Below are 19058 nucleotides of genomic sequence, written 5' to 3' on the forward strand. Positions count from 1 at the left end.
GTGCCAGAGTGGTGTAAAGGATAGGGTGTATCATATAATGGGGTGGGGTAGAGGGAAGGAAAGTAAGGGAAGGGGTTATACATCTTTTGGCAGAAGAAAGCTGTAAGATCAGCTCAGTCATTTTGTGCAACTCCACCCTCAGAATCACCATGGGAAAGAATGTGAAGATACTTGGTTGTCACTATGGGCCAGCCTGAGATGGTAGAATCATTTATGTTGGAAAAGGCCCTTAAGATCGTAGAGTCCAACCATAAACCTAACACTACCAAGTCCACCACTAAACCATGTCCTGAAGCTCCACGTCTACATGTCTTTTAAATACCTCCAGGGATGGTGACTCAACGACTTCCCTGAGCAGCCTGTTCCAATGCTTGACAACCCTTTCGGTGAAGAAATTTTTCCTAATATAAGTCAGCATCTCAGTAATAAATGAGGTAAGCTAGGAAAGAATAGACTTTTGAGGGGTCTTGAAGTTATACCAAGTAGCTTCTCATGCTTGTCTTTTTTTTTTGGATAGGAAAGCAAGAACTTCTGAAGAGCTAGAGTAAAGGTTAATCAGAACTAAGAAATCTCTGCAGCAGTGGTCTGAACTGGGGTCCTTAAAAGAGACACAAAAAAAACCCAAAAACCACCCCCTAAAAAACCCCCAAACCAAAACTCCTTGTCAACACTTGAGCTGTTAAGCTTGACAATGAAATGTTACGGCCATCATATTTCTTCTGTTGGGAGCTCAGTCTCTGATTTTGTATCGTGTTTTTTCCATTGCTGCATTAATCCATGTTCTTCAATGCTGTTGCATGAGTTAGTGACAGGAAGATAATGCAGTGCTGTATCTGATCTTTGATTACTGGAAAGCCACATGGCTTAGGTGGTGAATCCAGTATGTATTTAGTCTATTTTCAAGCCTATTTTAATGTAAGGGACAGACTAGCAAGAGACTATCTCTCCATTTGTGAAGTGATGTTATTTTGTTTAAATTCTTTTACATCTGCCACTTGTGAGGTTCTGTTAGGCCTGCCTACTTTCCCTACTGGCTTTATTTTTAATAAAAATGACTCACAGTTGAGTAACTAAGTAAATTTTCTACTTCTTTCTAATATGTGATGCATTTCCAGAAGGGGAAGAACAGGGCAGCCAGTCTTTCCTTGAAGTTAGTATGTCACAATTCTTTTGGTAACTTTTTTGGAAGAGATTTTTTGCAAGAAGGTTCTTCTGAAGTTTAAAAGAAGACTTGAACTGACAAGGCTTGACTGAAAAGGCTTTTGTAATCTTAGTTCTTTCTAAGGGTATTTATTTCTTTACTATCTTGTTTTTTCTACAGCAGTAGGGTTGATATAACCAAAGTGTGAACTAGTTAACTTGCTGTATTCATACTAGATAGTGGAAATATCTGTCATGTTCTCAATTTTCTCACAGTGTTTTAGAGCTCATACTGGAGTCCGCAGTTTGCTTCAAATTACTTGTCTGCTAGTGAAGCTTCTGGGAAATACCTGGCTGCTCAACTAGGCAGTACAAAGATGGTTTTTCCTCAAACTTTTCTCTCTATAAATGAGAGTTTTTCTCAGCGGAAGGAGGACAGTGTGAGGAAAAGTTGCTATAAGTGCAGTTTTTCATACATGAGTAAAATGGGTTTAGTGCACATTTTAATTAGCAAGCCTTGTTATAAGGGTCTGCCATTGCTACAGAGTTGTTAACATGGGAATTGGTAACATCATCGTGTCCTGGTTTCTTCACATCCAAATTGTCTGCTTTTCTGCACAGCTTACCTTGCTCACTTCTGAGTTGGTGCCCACTCTGTCAGGTAGCTGAATAGCAATATTCATTGCCAGTGATGTACAAGAGGCTTCCTGGGCTAGTCTCGTGGTCTGTCCTGTCCATATAGTGAGCTTAGTTTTGGTAGAGGTTTACCTTGTGTATGTAGCCATCTGCACTTTCAAAATTAAAACTTACAAGCATATTTCCAGTCATTTTGGAAAGTTATTGTTGCTGCTTTTTTCCAGGGAATTGAAGTATAACATTTTGAAAAGCTCTAAGGCTGCTCACCTGGGCTTTTTCTTGTGGTGTAATGGGGTGTGTTACAGGTCCAAGAGAGGTGTGAGCTGGGGAAATTTCCACCTAAGGCAGGCCAAAGTGTAGAAATCAGCCAAACTGTATTTTCAGAGAAACCAAATTACGAGGAAGTTTTTTTCCTCTCCTATTATGTTCCCTTGAAATTAGGGGCTATGATGTAAACTATTTGTAGTGCTATAACTATCCCAGCCTACTTGTCTTCAGTGTTTCTCTTGTTTCTATGGCTTGTGCTATTGCAAACCTCTCAAAATGAGTTAAGCCCTGGAAAAGTAAACTGTGCAGAGGAATCCTAAACTTGGGATGGATCTACTAAGATTTTCACTATCTCTAATTTCTCTGATTGTGTCAATTTTTTTTTGCTTGGTTGGTGGTAGGTTCAAAGAGATGCATGCACATGTTCCAGTTTAAATTCAGAGTTATTGGATGTTTGGTTTTGCTATGCATACAGTTCTGTAATGCAGGGTAGCTCTGTCTGTACTTGTGGCTGTGTATTCGAAGCCGACTTTGCTTATTGCTGTGACTTAGGTTTGTGGAAAAGGTTATTTCACACCAAGCTGGTGTGACTGAGATCGATGCCCACATTTAGGAGCCTGTCTTGTCTTCCGAACATCTCACTGATCCTTTGTCTGAAAAAAATCACAATTATGTGATTGGCAGTAGTATGTCTGTACATGTGTTAGAGTTTCATTATAAGCAGTATAGTCAGTACAATTGATTCACCTTACCCTTGAGTAGGCATCTTGCAGCTGGTCAGGTTGACTGTTTTTGACTTCATTGGCTGACAGATGAGATCTCCGTTGACTACAGTGGGTTTACAGGTTTACACACCTTAATTGAGGTGTCAACCTGTAGGTGTCTTAATCTTTAAATACTCTCTTGTATTCCTGATGGTAGTGCAAGTACAGGGTCTTGTCTTTCCAAATATGCTCTGGATATATCCTGATGAGCTTGGTAGTTATGTCTGCTTTTTCAAATTTGTTGCTCTTAAAGTTTTTAAACTATAGAAGGTGCTAAACTCAGCTTGGCTTGTGGAGAGGTGGTGAAGAAGGTGCTTTCTTTACATCTTTGACACTTTTGATTTCCTTTGTATAATGAAAAAATATACAGATATCCTTTCAGGATGAACAGGGGAGTAGAAGACTATGCCACAAATTCAGCTGAAGATGTTCGTACTGCAGTGGGAAGCAGGTTTCTTTTACTGATGTGAGTGTGGGGTACCACACACAAAAGCTGCTTTCTTGCTGCTTTCCATATGTCTGGGGTTTGGACTTCTCAGGCTTTTTCTAAAGACTTCGTTTTATGTAATGCAATTTTTTCTTTTTTGGTAATGTAATACTTTCTAACAGTTGACATCTCCAGTATAGCCTTGCTATTTCATTTATTTCAAACTGCAGTGCTGTTGCTTGTATTGTTGTAGTACCTATTACACAGTGTCTAATCAGACTGCATGAGAGTCCTGCAGTCAAGCATCTCCCTTTGAAAACTGTCCTGCTGCAATGCCACCATGTACAGAGCTTACTGCAGTTTCTGTTAGAGTAGCTCTTCGTGCAGCTCTCTGTGCCCAGCCCCACTCTGTGCTGCTTGTCCCCCTCTGCCTCAACTCCCAACCTTATTGTGAAAGGTGGGGCAATATTGTCTCTTCTCACCATGTTTGGTAGACCTTTCCATCTCTCAGAAGAATGTAGGGTCATCAGTTGGTGTCTGAATCCTGGTTTGTGAGGTTTAGGGTTTTTTGCTGAGATGGTGGACCCTTAAGAAGAAAGGAGAAGGCATACCCAATCTCCCTGTTTACCTTGTAATTAACTTCCTTTGTGACTGAAAGTCCTAGCCCTCAAACATGTTTAGGGTGATTGTGGACAGAGATTAATATGGAGAGCGGAAAAGAGTCCCATCTTCCCAAATTACAGAAGTCGTGGTATGACAGTAACATGCTATCTTTTTACTTCTGTCTTTAAGTTTACTTCTTGTCTTTAAATTACAAGGGGATTACAGATAAAGCTTTTCAGTTACAAGGTGTTAGGATTGGTGTTTCAGACACTAAATGGTTTTCTTTGTCAATTGTACATTTAAGATGTGGATTAAAATCTACTTTAAAATAGGAGTCTCGTTCCTCCATGGGCTTTAGCATTTATTCTAGAGAACTTGGGTGTGCCTGGTTTTGGTTCTAAGCATAAATCAAATTGATGCTGCTTGAGGTAAAAATTATCTGCATCCTTAATTAAGACCAGGAGAGTACCTGTGATAACTTGGGAAACTGCATGTTGAATGCACGTTTAGATTTTTTACTTTATTTTTCAACTGTATCTGCTAATAACCTGTTTTCTTTTGCAGAACCCTGTGATAATATGAGAGAGATTCTGCAAAATGTGGCCAAACTACAAGGTGTTTCAAATATGAGAAAACTAGGTCACTTGAATAATTTTACTAAGGTAAGAGTTCAAATAGTATCATAGAACAAGTTATTACCCAGGCAAAATATTTTGCATGTACTTTATCAGACATTGGCTGAGAGATTCATGAAACAGCTTAGTATCATGGACCAGTACTTGAAATCTATGTACTATGGGAGAGGAAAGGAGCAGATAAGGACAAGCAAATATGTGAATGCAGGGTTATGCTGAAGTTTGTCTGAAAGTCCTACTGGCTGAATTTTTGTATTGTTTCAGTGCTTAGAAGCCTGAAATACCTCCCAATTAATGGGTTAAGTTGCACAAATAGAGCTAAAGATTGGTTAGTGCTCCACCAAATTGAATCAAAAATGTGAAATGCCAGACGCTCTGGGTGTAAGCTGTCAAAAGTATGGTGAGGGCAAGTACTATATCAATGAGCATCATATGCGGTGGTTTGGACACTAATAGAACAGCAACCATCAACTTTCATTGCAGTTTTCATAGTGAAAAAGATTTAAAGGGGTGATTTCTAGAAATGGTCTGTATTGCTGATTTTTGAGGTGCTTTTTATCAAATATCCAAACCATGGGAATGTGACAGGTACTTGCCTGAAAGTATGGTGTGTTGGAAGCTGTCATTGTGAGCTAACAGGAGGCAAGAATTAAAAACTTACATCAGGATGAGAGTGTAGGCTGAAGAAAGAGGCCAGCAAAGGCCTTCAGAAGGAGAACAAGTACCCTTTTTTGGGGTAGATGAGGAACCTGTGGAGAGGAGCAGAGAGGACTGATGGAAGGTGGGCAGGAAGTTAGGAACGGTTGTTGTAGCATACTGAATGGTTGTGGTTCGACCAGTGTTCCATTTGTGAAAGCAAGGGAAAAGTGCATTGCAGTCAGTGAGCTAGGAGAGGTGGAGCTTCGGTGTGAATGTTACCCAAATGGATGGGCTGATACTCAGAAGGAGCTGGTAAGTTATATACCTTTCTGATAGAGTACCACGGAGAGGGCAACATGCCTGAAGATAAAACCCAAGTTCTGGTGACAGAGGATGGATCCTGCAAGCAGCAGTAGCCAAGAAACAAGGTAGTAGTGGAGGATTTTGTGGGTAAAGTAAGGTTTAAATTATTGTTGTTGTAGATGAGCTGGTAACAGGTCATTGAGTGAGATAACCAGGAGGCTTTGACAGTTTTGAGACTTATCTCAAGTGAAAGAACAAATGATCAAGGGCAGGTCTTGGGGGCCAGTTTATATGAGAAAGACAAACATGCATGCTAATCTTTGAAGTAGGCATGCTCCTTGGGTGTTAAAAGCACTCCTTGCAAGATTGAACAGCACTTCAGTAGTAGTGTATGAGATTTGGTTAGCAAGGGGGTGAGTACTGAGAACAAAATCACAATAGCTGGTCTTCTGGTTTTCTAGTGCATTAATAATAAATCTGTAAATGTCCCATTTTCTGAGTTGGTTCAGAGCACATGTAGGTGCATAGCATTCACTGAGGAAATGAACTTACTTATACTGAAATCTTTCATTTGGGTCACTGTGTTGTGTGTGTTAGACATCCACCATTGACAAAATGCTACTGTTTTTACTAAGATTCCAGATTGTGTTCCAAGAAAGCCATCATTCTGCTAGAAAAGGCCGCAACATAGATATGTTTCCTTTTTGTGCTAATCTGGAAACTATCAAATGTGAGTGCTTCCAGATTCTCTAGTTGCCTTAAAATTAAAAGAGCTGGATTAGGTTTGTGGATGCATGATTCCTAGTGAAAAGTCAATATTTGAAACTATGGATATTAAAACAGTGTTGATTTTACTACTGAAATCAGATGTTAAACAGCTCTAAATGTGGTAAACTAGTAGATATGCACACTGTAATTAAAGGATGAACCAACAATTCTTTTTAAAAGATAGCTTTGAAAAATTGAATAATTCCATAATTGAATATTTGAAGAATTTGTCCTTTATACTTAACCTGGTGTTAAAAATGGAAAATACTTACAAAAACACAAGGAAGGTTTTCTGAATTGGACTTAAAACTGGCAAGAAATGATTAATTTGTGAAAAACAGCTTTGTGAAATTAAATATGACTTTTAAGAGACAGTAGTTCATAACCTGGTTTAGAGTGACCCTTTATAAGGGAATCATCCTACTCTATTTAATATTTAGCACTTGTTCTTATATTCATCTCCCTGGACTACCTGCTTTATAAATGTGTAACTTATACATTTGGTTTTGAAAAAGTCTTCCTATTTTTGTTTAAACTGTAAATGTAGCTATGAAAATAGAATAAAAGTTGCAGATTGTATTGTACTGTCTGCCTTGTGGTTGGAACAATTCTGCATTTTTCATTCCAGTGAAAAGAGTGAAAGCCTGGAGCTTGGGGGAGATAGTTTTATTTCCTTTTTGCACTCTGGTCTTCTACCATGAATTGATACAGTCCGAGTTCCACTTTTGTGAGATAGGAGTGTGGGCAAGATATATACGCTAAGAGCTGAGGATGTTTGTATCCTGTCATGAAATTATATTGAAGATGAACTTGATTTGTTTGTAAATTCTTGCATTTTATGGTCCATTTTTGAAAGATGACTGGTTATCTAGGATATTTGTCCTCTGGACAGGGAAAGGACCTGTGAATTTTTTTATAGCGTATTTCTCATAAAATAATTCAGCAGAAAAATCTATAAAATTTAACTCTCCTGCTAGGAATATTACTATACTTAAAAGAAAATGTCAGTACCAGTCTAAGAAGTTGTTCCCCACTGTCCCAGATTTTTCCTTCAAAGATGGGGCAAATCTCACATTTGGAAGAAATGCTGTTCTTTTTTTGGTCAGTGGAGGCAAAACGTTTGTATTCATGTGGAAATAAGTAATGTAAGTTAAGGTGGACTTTTCCTGACAGAAATCATGGTAGACGTTAAGCTTTATGTAAGTTTCAAGATATCTGAGGTATATTGGGTTCAGGTTTCTTTCCTTGAAAGAGGACTAGATTTTTAAGGTGGGCTTTGTTCCCCCTACCCCATTTCATTTAAGGAGAAGGAGAGTAATCACCCCTCTAAAATTACTGAACTAGACTCCAGGATTTTATGCACAAGTTGAATATTTCAAATAAAATTTATTAAAATAATGGCAGTCAGCAGTCAACAGGATTTGTTACTTTTATCTGCAGGAGTGATACCGTAAGGCAGGTATTTTGTATGAAACTTGACTCCCTTTTCACTTGTTTTTGCCTTCAAGAGAAGTGTTAACTGTTCAAGTCCCCACAGCATCCATACTTACTCTGCAAAGTATGCTGTATACATGATGTTTTACAAAAACTTGCATTTAATTAATCAAATTTTAGCTAGTACTTCTGAGTAAAAACCTTTGTGTTCTTGGCTCTTTGGCTGCAGAACATGGGTTGTTCTTGCCCAACAGGTGCTGTAAGTCTTCTCCTCCAAGAAATTAGCATCCCCAGCCTGGTGATACTCAGGCTGTGGAAAGGTATGTTTAGTTCTGAACTGCAGTAGTGGCAGACTTGGAAATTTTTCTGCTCATCTGCTGCTCATCACCTAATAAGTGAAGCTGCAGTTCTGTGGACAAAAATGTTTATGAAGTACTGCCTAAACTGTATCAGACAAAAATATTCTTGTTCCTTTCAAACCACCTATATCACTATTTAAGCTAACCTGAATTTTGACCTGAAAAATGAGGATTTGACCTCTGATAAATGGTCAGTGACACTTTCAGTGGCCACAGCAGTTCACAAGCTCGGTATGTGCCTTTGGCTTCAGTAAACTGAGTAGGATTACTCATCTTTCATTTATATGACCAGCTATGTAAGGCAAGCATCTTGAAGTTTCCCAACTTCTGCTGATTAATACCAGAACATGATGGTTACTTCTTTGGGGTTTTCCCCACCCCCATGAGAAGTAGTAAGTGATAAATTACTGAAAACCAGAAGGAACTGTACAATTGCATTTACCTAGTGGAAAATATCTTTTGGATTTGAAGTGTTTATTTAGAATCCTTTATTATAGAAGGTTTATCCCACTGTTAGCTTCTGAGGGATCCTTTATACCTTTTTAAATCTAAAAGCGTATTTAAATAATGAATGGAAAAAAGATCCACAGATGTTGTTAATAGGGATTTCTATTTTTTGTTCAAAAGGAAGGTGCTTCTTTAAGGAGAAAATGAAAGTGAACTAATTTTAGCTTAAACTTAGCAGTTTAATAGCATCAGTGTTATGGAAAACTGCATTTTTCAATCTGCTCAAAACTAATTCTGTCATTATTTAATGAGGCTCTACTAGTCTGCTTTACATATCTGTTAGCTCTTGACCGTGCTGCTGAGTTTCACTGGGATGTGGATTGAGTTTGGGACTATAGAGGCTTTCATTGATTCCGTCTCTGTCTGATTCATAGTCTGTCATTTTAAGAGTCTCAACTGTCCTTTGAAAAACCCCAGTATCCTAGAATCCGAATGTAGTATTGACTGACTGTAACATTTATCCAAGTAGCTCAACTACTATGGCCAAAACTTGAAATCTCATGATGAAGTATGTAGCAGAGAGGAACAGAACATTTGCTTAGGGGCATTCAACTATGGTACAAATCTGGAGAGCTTGTGGGTCTAAATCCAGAGTCTGCAATTTCGGTAGGGGCTTCTCTTAAGACTAGGATCTACTAAGTCGTCTCCTCATAAATATTACCAGTGATGGTTCAAGCTGTATGTCCAAAATTACTGTATCATAATTGCATTTTGGATGCATAGAATAATGTCATACTTCTACCTAGTAATTGCTGTAACTATCCTGTTAAAAATAAATTTGAATGGTCTCAGTGTGCACTCAGCTTTTGTATGCAGTTGACCTCCGGTGGTTTTGTTGTTTTGAGCTACTGTTTCCAAGACATGTTGATGTGTTACTTGTATTGCTATGACTCATCCAAGTAGCATGAAAAACTCATAGCTGACAGTAAACATGAAAAAAAACCTGTTTTGTAAGTTAGTCACTGTCTGGCCTAGCATAAGTACCATTTTGTCCTACTATTATATCATACCCTCAAAGAGTCTGTGCTATTCCCATTCATTGCCTATTATATAAAAAAAATTGAATTTTAGAGGTGACTTATTGGCAATTTTAACAAGCGAAGTATACTCTGTATGTATATGTATAGACATACATAAAATTATTGTGTATATATAAAGTATATACATTTTATATATTATATCTATATATATAGGAAAAATGTAAAGTATATTTGCATAATTCCAGGCATTTACATGATATGATAATCCATTGCCATTTTAGTGAAACATAGCAATGTATAGCCAAAAGCAGGTTTTAGTATTCTGGTACTGCCTGCTTACAGACTTGTACTACAATGATATGCATGTTAATTACTAAATGTTACAGTCAAACGTGTGACAGTTACTTGGCTTTGTCAGGAATTCAGCCATCTACAAAAGTCACTGCATTTGGGCCAGAATCATTGACCTGCTTAGTGTTGTTTGAAGGTGAAGTGAGAAGAAAGTGGCAAAGTTTTCCCTAGAATATATATGAGACCAGACATTTATAACTGAGTGAATACTCAAAGCATTGAGACCAGCTGAACAGTGTCCTCTTTATACCAGCCTCCATGACTTTTCCCTGCCTGCCCCCGCCCCCTCTCCCCCCCCCCCCCCCCCCAACATATATCAGTATGGGCTTTTTTTGCTAGACTAAATGAACGCAATGGCTAGGCCTTCATGGGTGTATTTTCTAGCTACCTTGTACAGTATTTTAGTGTTTCCAAAGGTAAAAATTCCTTTTTTTTTACACAATATGATGTCACATTAACTTATTTAGCTTATAGTTTGATGTAACTTATAGATCTTGCTTTCCCTTTGAAATTTGCTTTTGTATTTAACATTCTGAATATTTTCTGGACATCTTGGATTTCTCTGCTGGACTCCTTTCAGTTTTTATGTGTCTATTAATGTGTGCTACCGTGAAGGATATGATATTCCTTTTATTTAATTGAATTTTCTTACTGAGTTTAGGCACTCCTTTCAAATCACTGAAACATTTTGAATTCTGATCTTGCTGTCCATCTTTTAAATTCTTTTTTACCTAGAAATCATGTAAGCACACTACTGTGCATACATTGCAAAGAGAGCTTATACACAAGTAATGATGGCCCATTGGAGTGAGAGTAAACTAACAGCTGAAGTAGCTAATCTTGTATTTACATTTTTAGCCAATTTTATCAGTTCATTCTCTGTGAGAAATAGTTTACATGTATGCACAGACACCAAACACTTTAATTATTGGCACATTCAGAAATGTGTATCGACACAGTGGTTAAACTTGATGAAAGTTACAACTATTGCCAGGTTACATGACTATGAGTTTCAAGATACAGTCAAGTTTCTTTCTACATTAGTGAGAGTGGCAGCATGTATTTAGAGGAAAACAATTGGTATTGAGGACCTAATAACCAGACTGTATGTATTTGGTGAGAGTAGTTACTGACAACTAGACTAGAGCTGGTCCAGTGAACTGAATGTTCTTTAGCAATTGCAGCAAGTTAGGTGGGTTTCTGGAACATGTCATCTGCTTTAGTTTCATCTCAGAACCACTCAAGATGCAAACCAATGGTAAGTGCAATGATAGAAGACTTGCTTCAGAGATGCGCTAGTGCATACAATAGCAGCTTTCTCAACAATGTTTTTTCTTACATCAGAACTATAATTCTGTTTGTTTTTTTTTTTAAAGTAGGAAAAAAGACTGTTGAGGATAATCTGCTATGTTTAAATTAGGATTTCTCATTTGTGTCTGGGGTGGAATGATGGGGAGAGGTTTAGATATATAAATGATTAGCCTAAACAACTATTAATGTACTTGTCTGAAACTGAACAATGAACTGTTTTTACTCACTATCTTCTCACACTGTTTTGCTTACACTCTGCCAGCCAATTTTTACAGTTCATAAGATGTCAATAGAAATGCTAAAGCAGCAGTGGTGGCCTTAGGCAGTCCAACAACATGGCATAAAAATAGATTGATGTTAGGAAGTGACACACTGTCATAACCAGTTAATGCACTGATTGTCTAGTTTTATTATCACTTAAATTTGAAAGGTGGAGGAAAAGAGGTTATATAATAACTTTCCTTATGCTTTACAATAATCTTTGCTTATAGCCACTGTTAAGAAAAATGCAAAACTCAAAATATTTCAATTAACTTGGGTTATTTGAGCCCAAATGTGGAGCTGATCCAGTCCAATATAATAATCTCTTTCATTAACAACTTCAGATTTCAGCGTTATCACTATGCATTTTTCTCACAATATGAAAAATAATTTCTCAAAATGTAATGTGATCCGTGGAAGAATTTGTACTTGTTGAGCATAAACGTAAGTATTGTTTGAATTTAAACCATCTTGCTATTAAAATGGGTTTACTTAAAAGCAGAGTTTCTGTGCAATATGCTGCTTTATCAGGTGGAGGTGCACAGTAGAATGGGAGCATGGAACTTGTCAAATATTTCAACTTACAGTAGCCTTAATTTCATTTATTATAAATTTCATATTGTTAGCAATAAATACATATAAAGAACATAGCATGGGGTATTCACTAGTTAGCACAAACACTTCCTGAATTCCTCACTGACAAACTATTAATACCGTGCTGGCTCAGAACTGAACACATGCATGTTTCAAAAAGAAAGGACAAAATGCAAAGCTATTGCAATTAGTGTTAGTCACTTGAGTTTTCAGAAGTGCTTGGAAAAGTGCTTTGGGATTTGGATGTGGTAATGAAGTATTTTATAATTTTAACTAGGGGTAGTAAATGAGATTACTAGGAATTTCTTTGCTGCTATAGCAAAGGAGAACAGCATCAGCTTTTCTTAGAGAAGAGACTGTTTCCCTTTCCTCAAGAGGCTAAAACATTGCAATGCACTAGATTGCTCCTTTGAGATTGCTTTTGGATGTAAAAACTGCACTTGCAAATCTTCAGTCTTGTGTTTAAAATGGATAGATATGGTTGAAATGTACAGAATTTACAACAGTTTATAGGTGTCGTCTTGTGTCCATAAATTCAACCTTTCCACTGATTTTTGAGGTACAAGTTCTATGGAATCGATGGCAGGCCAGACATTTATGGGACACTTACCGTTGGCAATGCCTGCTGATGTTTTTCTATGCCTGTGTACGACAGTGGACCATCAGTGTCAATCTTTGATTCAAAACTCTCACCAAAGCTGTCTTTTTGAATGCAGATGTACTTTGACTTCAGTCTTTTTCATCTCTGGTCAGGTTACCAATTGCCCAACTAGCAATCTGGACTTCAAAAACTGACCAGTAGGTAGCTTACACAATTGTACAAGCTTTTCTCTGGTATGAGAGGCCACAGATCTGTGTGTGTGTGTGTCTGGCGTATATAGAAACAGAATACTGACAGCAGAAATTCTCAGGGAAGTCTGAAGTTGGTATGCTTCCCCTTGCCATGAATTAAATTCCTCAGGTTTCTTTGAAAGCATTGCCAGAAATCTGTAGTTTTACATAGTAATTTTTAAAGACTTATAAGTAATAGATATTTTCTTTTATTTTCAGCTTCTTTGTAATACTGGCCATGCTGAAGAAAAGCTAGGTTTTACATATGACAGCATCATAATATGGTAAGTAGTAAGGAGCACTAGAGCAATACTAGGGTACTGTAATTGTTCCAAGTGCAATTAAATAAAGTTTATTTGTACTTTTGAGCTAATATGTTGTATTTCTAATGTGTTCGAAATTTCATAATGTAAACATACACCTTACAAATATTTTAGTGAGTAAAATTAGAAATACTTTATTTGCTTTTGGGCAAAGAAAGGGAAAAAAACTCCAAATTGAAAGGTGTGGATTTCTTTATTATATTCCTCAGATGTAAAAAAACCCCTCTAAATATGTCAGTACTTGCAGAAAGCACTTTTGGTAAAAATGTGCACCTACAGAACTTAGAGCGTAATCTTGATGTAGAATCAGGATTTAAAGACAAACATTTTCTGTTAATTTGGTGTGTGTATATGTCTTAGTAGCATTGCTTTCCCTGCTACTAAAATGACCTGTGTATGTACTTTCAAGTAGAATTTTCCTATGTTTTGTTGCCATTTCTGACAGTTAAAAGTAACTACATGCTATTTTCTAGAACTTCTATGTTTTCACACAGACATTGGTAAATTTGTCCTGGGGGTCAGCATTGGTGACAGAAACAACTAAGATCTAGTATTTAGTATGATTTTGTGTTCTTTCAATTTAGTTATCTGACTTAGGAAAGCAAGCTTAGAAAAACTAGTCACTCTTTAATTAAAATGTTGGGAAAACTTACGTAATTTCTTGTGGAAATATTTTAAGTTGTTTTCTTGACTAGAACTGATTTTCCTTGCTAGAACTAAAAAAAATTTAACAAGTCAGTATATTTTTGTGAATGCATATTTTGCTGTAAGTTTTAATAGGTTATCTTCTGATCTTATTTATGTAATCCATTATAGAGATTTATGATAGCACTAAACATCACTTAAGAGTATAACTTCAAAATTCAGTGTTCTTCACCAAATATTTTTAAATACAAGTCTTAAAGGGTTGTGCAAATACTAGTGTTCGTTTTTTAGGAAGAAGTTTGCAGAAAGATCTGCTAATCTAAACTCAGTTATGGATATTGATAAGGAAGAGATAAAAATGTTGTTCTCAACAGACACATGAAGAAAAATAGCCCCCTACTTAGAAAAATGCCAAAAATAGTTTCTCAAAAAAATAAGACCTACAGCAGGAAAATGGTTTTGGTTGGTGTCATTACTTTGGTCAGTCCAGTAGTTCCTCTGTGTGTGTACATTAGAAGCAAATTTTTTATGCATATATGTAGGTTATTCTGCTATACAGCTAATTTTCAAACTCAAATACATTTTAACAACCATAATCATGCTGATTGGTGGTTCTTCAGAAATATTTGTAGGGTGGATAGTTTTTGTGAAATACAGGCTTTTCAGGTAAACTTAAAAATTTTGCTCTGCAGAGTTAAAGCCATTCTGCAGTAGTACTCTGCAGATTATTTTGCTATACAGCATACAGCCATTCTGAGTAACTTGCAAATACTGAACTCTTTAATTTCGGAAATGACCTTCAGGTGTAGGCTAAGGAAATAACATGCAAGTTCTGTATTTTGCTCTACTGATGTTCCCAACTTTATCTTAGAATCCCATAGGGAAACATTTTTATTCTACAGAACAAACTTGTCTTTCTTTGAAAACATGAAAAGTTATTTGGATGCAAGAAATACTCTTGAGTTTTCTGTATTTGTGAAGTATGAATGGCTAACCTTAAAGCATTAAACTATAAGGGAATCAATGATTTCAAGAATAATTACTGACTTCCTATAAAGTTCTAGGTTTGGGGGTCAGTAGCCTTGATAGAATATTTACCCAAACCAAAGACAGTTGCAGTCTGCAATAATTGTTACTATTTTCAAGTTGGACATCTGTTTTTCAGAACCTGTTCTCTTAGAATTGTCTTAGTCCAGGTGCCTGAATAGAATTTCTTCCTGCCAGCAGATGGAGATACTAGTTATATTTTGTTGTCATTCCCAGTGTAGGTGGGTCTTCCTGGTTCCCAGAGCAGCATACCACTGACAGATGAGAGGAAACCTTGAGCAATGAAGAAAATGGAGTGTTTGTAGGCCTCAAACTTTTGAGGTCTTTTAGTCATGTGCCAAGGGGCTTTGGCTGTAAAAGCAAAATTCAGAATATTCACAATTACCTGGCTGGATCAAACAGAGATTTGTCCAAATCATGTTTGTGTTTCTATAGTGTGTGGATGAGGTGCTTAGAAAAAGATGTGAGAATGGCCCTGCAATAGGAATTCTTATCCATCCTTTCTTAGTTCTTCCAGATCTTGTATTAGTCTTAATGTTTATCAGCCTTAATGCTGTCTTAGGAAGTTATTTTCATTTCTGCAGTGACACTTAAAATACTGGGGCAAGTAGTATTGCGCTTACTTTTCCTCTTACACAATCATGATGCATCTGTGGCTGAAAGTGCCAAAAAGACACTTGGAGCATTTGTATCAAAATAATTTTCTTCATCTGATGGCTATTTTAGAATCATGCATTATGGGTTTGTAACAGTTTGTCTTGATGTGCATTAAGTCATATCTAACAATCTTGAATTTTATTCATGTTGTTAACTATGTATACAGATAATTAAGTTCCCTTGAAGTTTCTCATAACCCCATCCTATTCTTATTAATATAAACTATGTTGCCCTCTGTATCTCTGCCCCCCTGCCTCCTCCAAATAAAAATTGTATACTAAGTACTGCCTACAAAAGGAGATTGTGAGCTTGGATAAAAAGCAGGACAGAAAGTTGTCAGGATAAAAATCTTCCATTCACCTCTGCTCTTTGAATTCATCTTTTCAGATCTTGATTTGTGAGACTCCTTTTCATCACTCTATAATCTCTTTATAACCCTTAATACTATCTTCAGCAACATCTTAACGCCCTTTTATACACTATTGTAATAAGTCTTTTCAAGTCTTTCAAAACATTAGTAGAATATGTTGGGTGCTTCACATAGCTAACCAGTTTTATTTTAAGGTGATTTTATTTTAAGATAATAAACAGTCCTCTGGATGTCCTTTAGAATCCTTTTTGTATAGACCTGTTTATCACTTTTTCTCCATCTTGGCCACTACTGTTTATAATACAGTGCTAGGAAATATATGCAGATAGTGCATGTTAATATTCTTTCCAAACACTTAAAATGTGAACCTTGGTGGGCTGCTGACAATACTTACTGATAGATTTCCTCCAGTTCTTCCATCATTTTCACTTCTTAGTCTAACTTGTATTTTGTATAATAAAATTAGGATAGGAATTTTCACGCAGATCTGTAAAGCAGTGACTTTGTATGAAGAAAATGCTTGTTTCTGTCATACTTCTGTCAGTCTCTTATTTGCTTCATTCTTTCTTTTCCTCTTGGGTTTTTCAGTAGGTCAGGTTTAATTTCTCAAGTTTTCTTCTTGTGGTACAGCTGAGGAGTCAGAACAGGTAGACACATACAGATGCACACACATAGGTTTTCCCACATATTTTGTTTCTGCCTGCTGAAGCATATCTTCATTGTATTTATAATGTCATGTTTCTCAAGTTTTTGCAGCTCAGTCATTGACTGGTGTTTGGGGGTTTTGGTTGGTTGTGTTTTTGTTTTTTAATGGAGAGATTTTTCAGTGTTGTACACTTCTGTGTTACTTTCAGTGGACCTTTATGGATTTTTATGGCCTTTATTTTAGGTCTATATCTTTCTAGCTAGCTATATGTTTTCATTGTGTTCTTGCTATTTAAAGGTAGTGACACATCGCTTTTTGATACCTTCTGCTTTTGTATGTTGAATCTCATGGTAGTGTTGTCCTTTGTAGTGGTTTCATTATTGCCAATTCTTAAATTAACTTCTGTCTACAGATTAAGAATATCTTCCTCTTATGAGTTGTAGAACAAGCTTTCAAAGCATTGATTGCTTTTGAGAAACTCTGTCTAAAGATTGCTTTGGTCTACCATTCAAGAAGCGTTTTCCTTGCAAATATAGAAGTAATGTACTTTACTCGATGAGGGGAAAAAATCCAGATTCAGTATTTGGCTGTCCTAGTAAGAAATGTCATGGATAGCAACAACACTATTTGCGTGAGTAATGGGTAACTTCTGCCCTAAAAAGAAACTCTACTGAAGTGTATTAAACTGGCATATCCAAACCAATTTAAAGTCCACATAGAAAAATACCATTGAGTAGAACTGAGTCTTAAGTGCTCATCCCTCAGAATTCCATCTCTGCAAAGCTGCAAAACTAGAAATGAAGCATGATTCATCATCTAAAGAATACCTATTGTTTACTCAGCACAGTTGCAGAGTTTCTTCTCTGCTTTTCTTGAATGACTTTGGAAATAAATCCTCCTCTAGTACAGCTTTTTTTAGAGGAAGAATTTTTCTTAACTTCACAGTATTGAGCATCTGTTTCTTATTGGCTTCTAGCTCAGCTTAAAGTAAATAAATAAAGGCAATTAGTGGCACTCTTTATGTGAAGAATTGTATTTGATATTACAGCAAAGATGGTCTTCCTGAAGTAATTCCCTTTTTGGTGCTGAAAGTAAAAATCAGTTCATCTTTATTTGCATATAGTATTTTAGCCTTTCTACTTCGTCTAGATATCACCTGGAATTAGGTTCCTGTTACAGTGACTTTTACACAGGCCAGTTAATCTCCAGAAAGATTCAGAAGATTTTTGGCCTTGGAGTAGCTGTTTACCATGCATGGTAATCCTAGAATAAGAAAAGAAAGAAAAGCCATTTGTGTAGGCAGAAATTCAGTCTCACTAGCTGAAGTATTTACATTCTTAGATGTCCACTGAAAGAATCCTAATAAAACATGTCACTGGGAGGTTGGGGGTTTTTCCCCTGCTGTGTAGTCAAGGCCTTGAAAAGGACAGTGTGTCACTTAATACTTTGAAACTGCATCTCTGGAGGCCTTCAGTATTTCTTTTCTTTTTACTTAGTGAATTTAGGAAATTAAGTTATGATGATAGTTCCGTTAGGAAAGCTCACCTTAGTGCAAGCAGAATGCTTCCAAAATCTGTCTGAAGAGAAATACGTTTTGGTTATATGTTAAAATGAAATCTGTGCTGTACAGGGCTGCTTAAGTTATGACTCTCATATTTTATGTGACCATAACTTGGTGCCATAACATCTTTAGCGAGAGGTGCATGCAATTACTTACGGTGCAAATTTGTCTCTAAGTGTCAAGATACTGTGTTGAAGACTCATGCTTACAGGTTGGCATTCTAGCAGAGGAAGCAATGCTCTCTACCTGTTAATTTTCTTGGACTAATATTGTGATCAGTTGTTTTATCAAATAACAAGTTATAGTATACAGGTCTTGGTCATTTAATGGATGTACAAGCTGTTCTTTGGGGGTGGGGGGGATGGTTTGTGGCTTTTGCAGATTAATATATTGTCTATATCTACTGGCAGGGTGGAGGTTTGCATTCTAGGCTATAGAGGTGAGTATCTTGGAAAACGAATGCAGACCACTTATTTTTAAAAATCAGACTTTTTATTTTAAAGGAGTTGGTAGGTAGTAGCTGCATGTCAGATGGTGAAGTCAGATTTACCTGCAGCTAAATAATTGTTCATCTCTCTTGTTTTCTTCATTGTAGTCTGAGGTTAGCTTTACTAAATGAAGCAAAAGAGGTGCGAGCGGCAGGATTGCGAGCCCTCCGCTATCTCATTCGAGACTCCAGTATTCTCCAGAAGGTGCTAAAGTTGAAAGTGGATTACTTGATAGCCAGGTAAGTTTTCTCTTCCTTCTTGTTGTAAATTGTGCAATTGTAAATCACTTTTCCATAGTTGAGACAGGTGAGAAAAGACATTTTCATATCCCCTTACATTCTCCATACATAGTTTTATAAAAGCTGTTTTTCTTCAATATGAATAATGTCCTTTAAAAATAAAAGGATAATGCATCACAGCAGCTAATCCAAATAAAATGCTATCCTAATATATGATGTACTATGAGTAATCTAAAAAAATTTGTTTTTCTGTCATAAATGCCATTACTCAT

The 19058-nt window shown here is 36.6% G+C and overlaps 1 protein-coding gene across 4 annotated transcripts in view; it reads left to right on the forward strand.

The window, feature by feature from the left end:
* RICTOR (RPTOR independent companion of MTOR complex 2) overlaps positions 1-19058 on the forward strand; it is an 87452-nt gene that overhangs the window by 13973 nt on the left and 54421 nt on the right. For 3 of the 4 annotated variants that reach the window (XR_007505040.1, XR_007505041.1, XM_049794767.1), the window contains exons 3-5: positions 4402-4499; positions 13030-13094; positions 18655-18786. Coding sequence is in view for 1 of the 4 variants with exons in the window: in XM_049794767.1 (XP_049650724.1) it covers positions 4402-4499; positions 13030-13094; positions 18655-18786 (295 nt within the window). In the remaining 3 variants the exon portion in view is untranslated. Of the gene's footprint in view, positions 1-4401; positions 4500-13029; positions 13095-18654; positions 18787-19058 lie in introns of those variants that run through there. The other variant, XM_049794773.1, reaches the window with a different exon arrangement.

Source organism: Accipiter gentilis, chromosome Z (genome assembly GCF_929443795.1).
Source record: "Accipiter gentilis chromosome Z, bAccGen1.1, whole genome shotgun sequence".
Lineage (NCBI taxonomy): Eukaryota > Metazoa > Chordata > Aves > Accipitriformes > Accipitridae > Astur > Astur gentilis.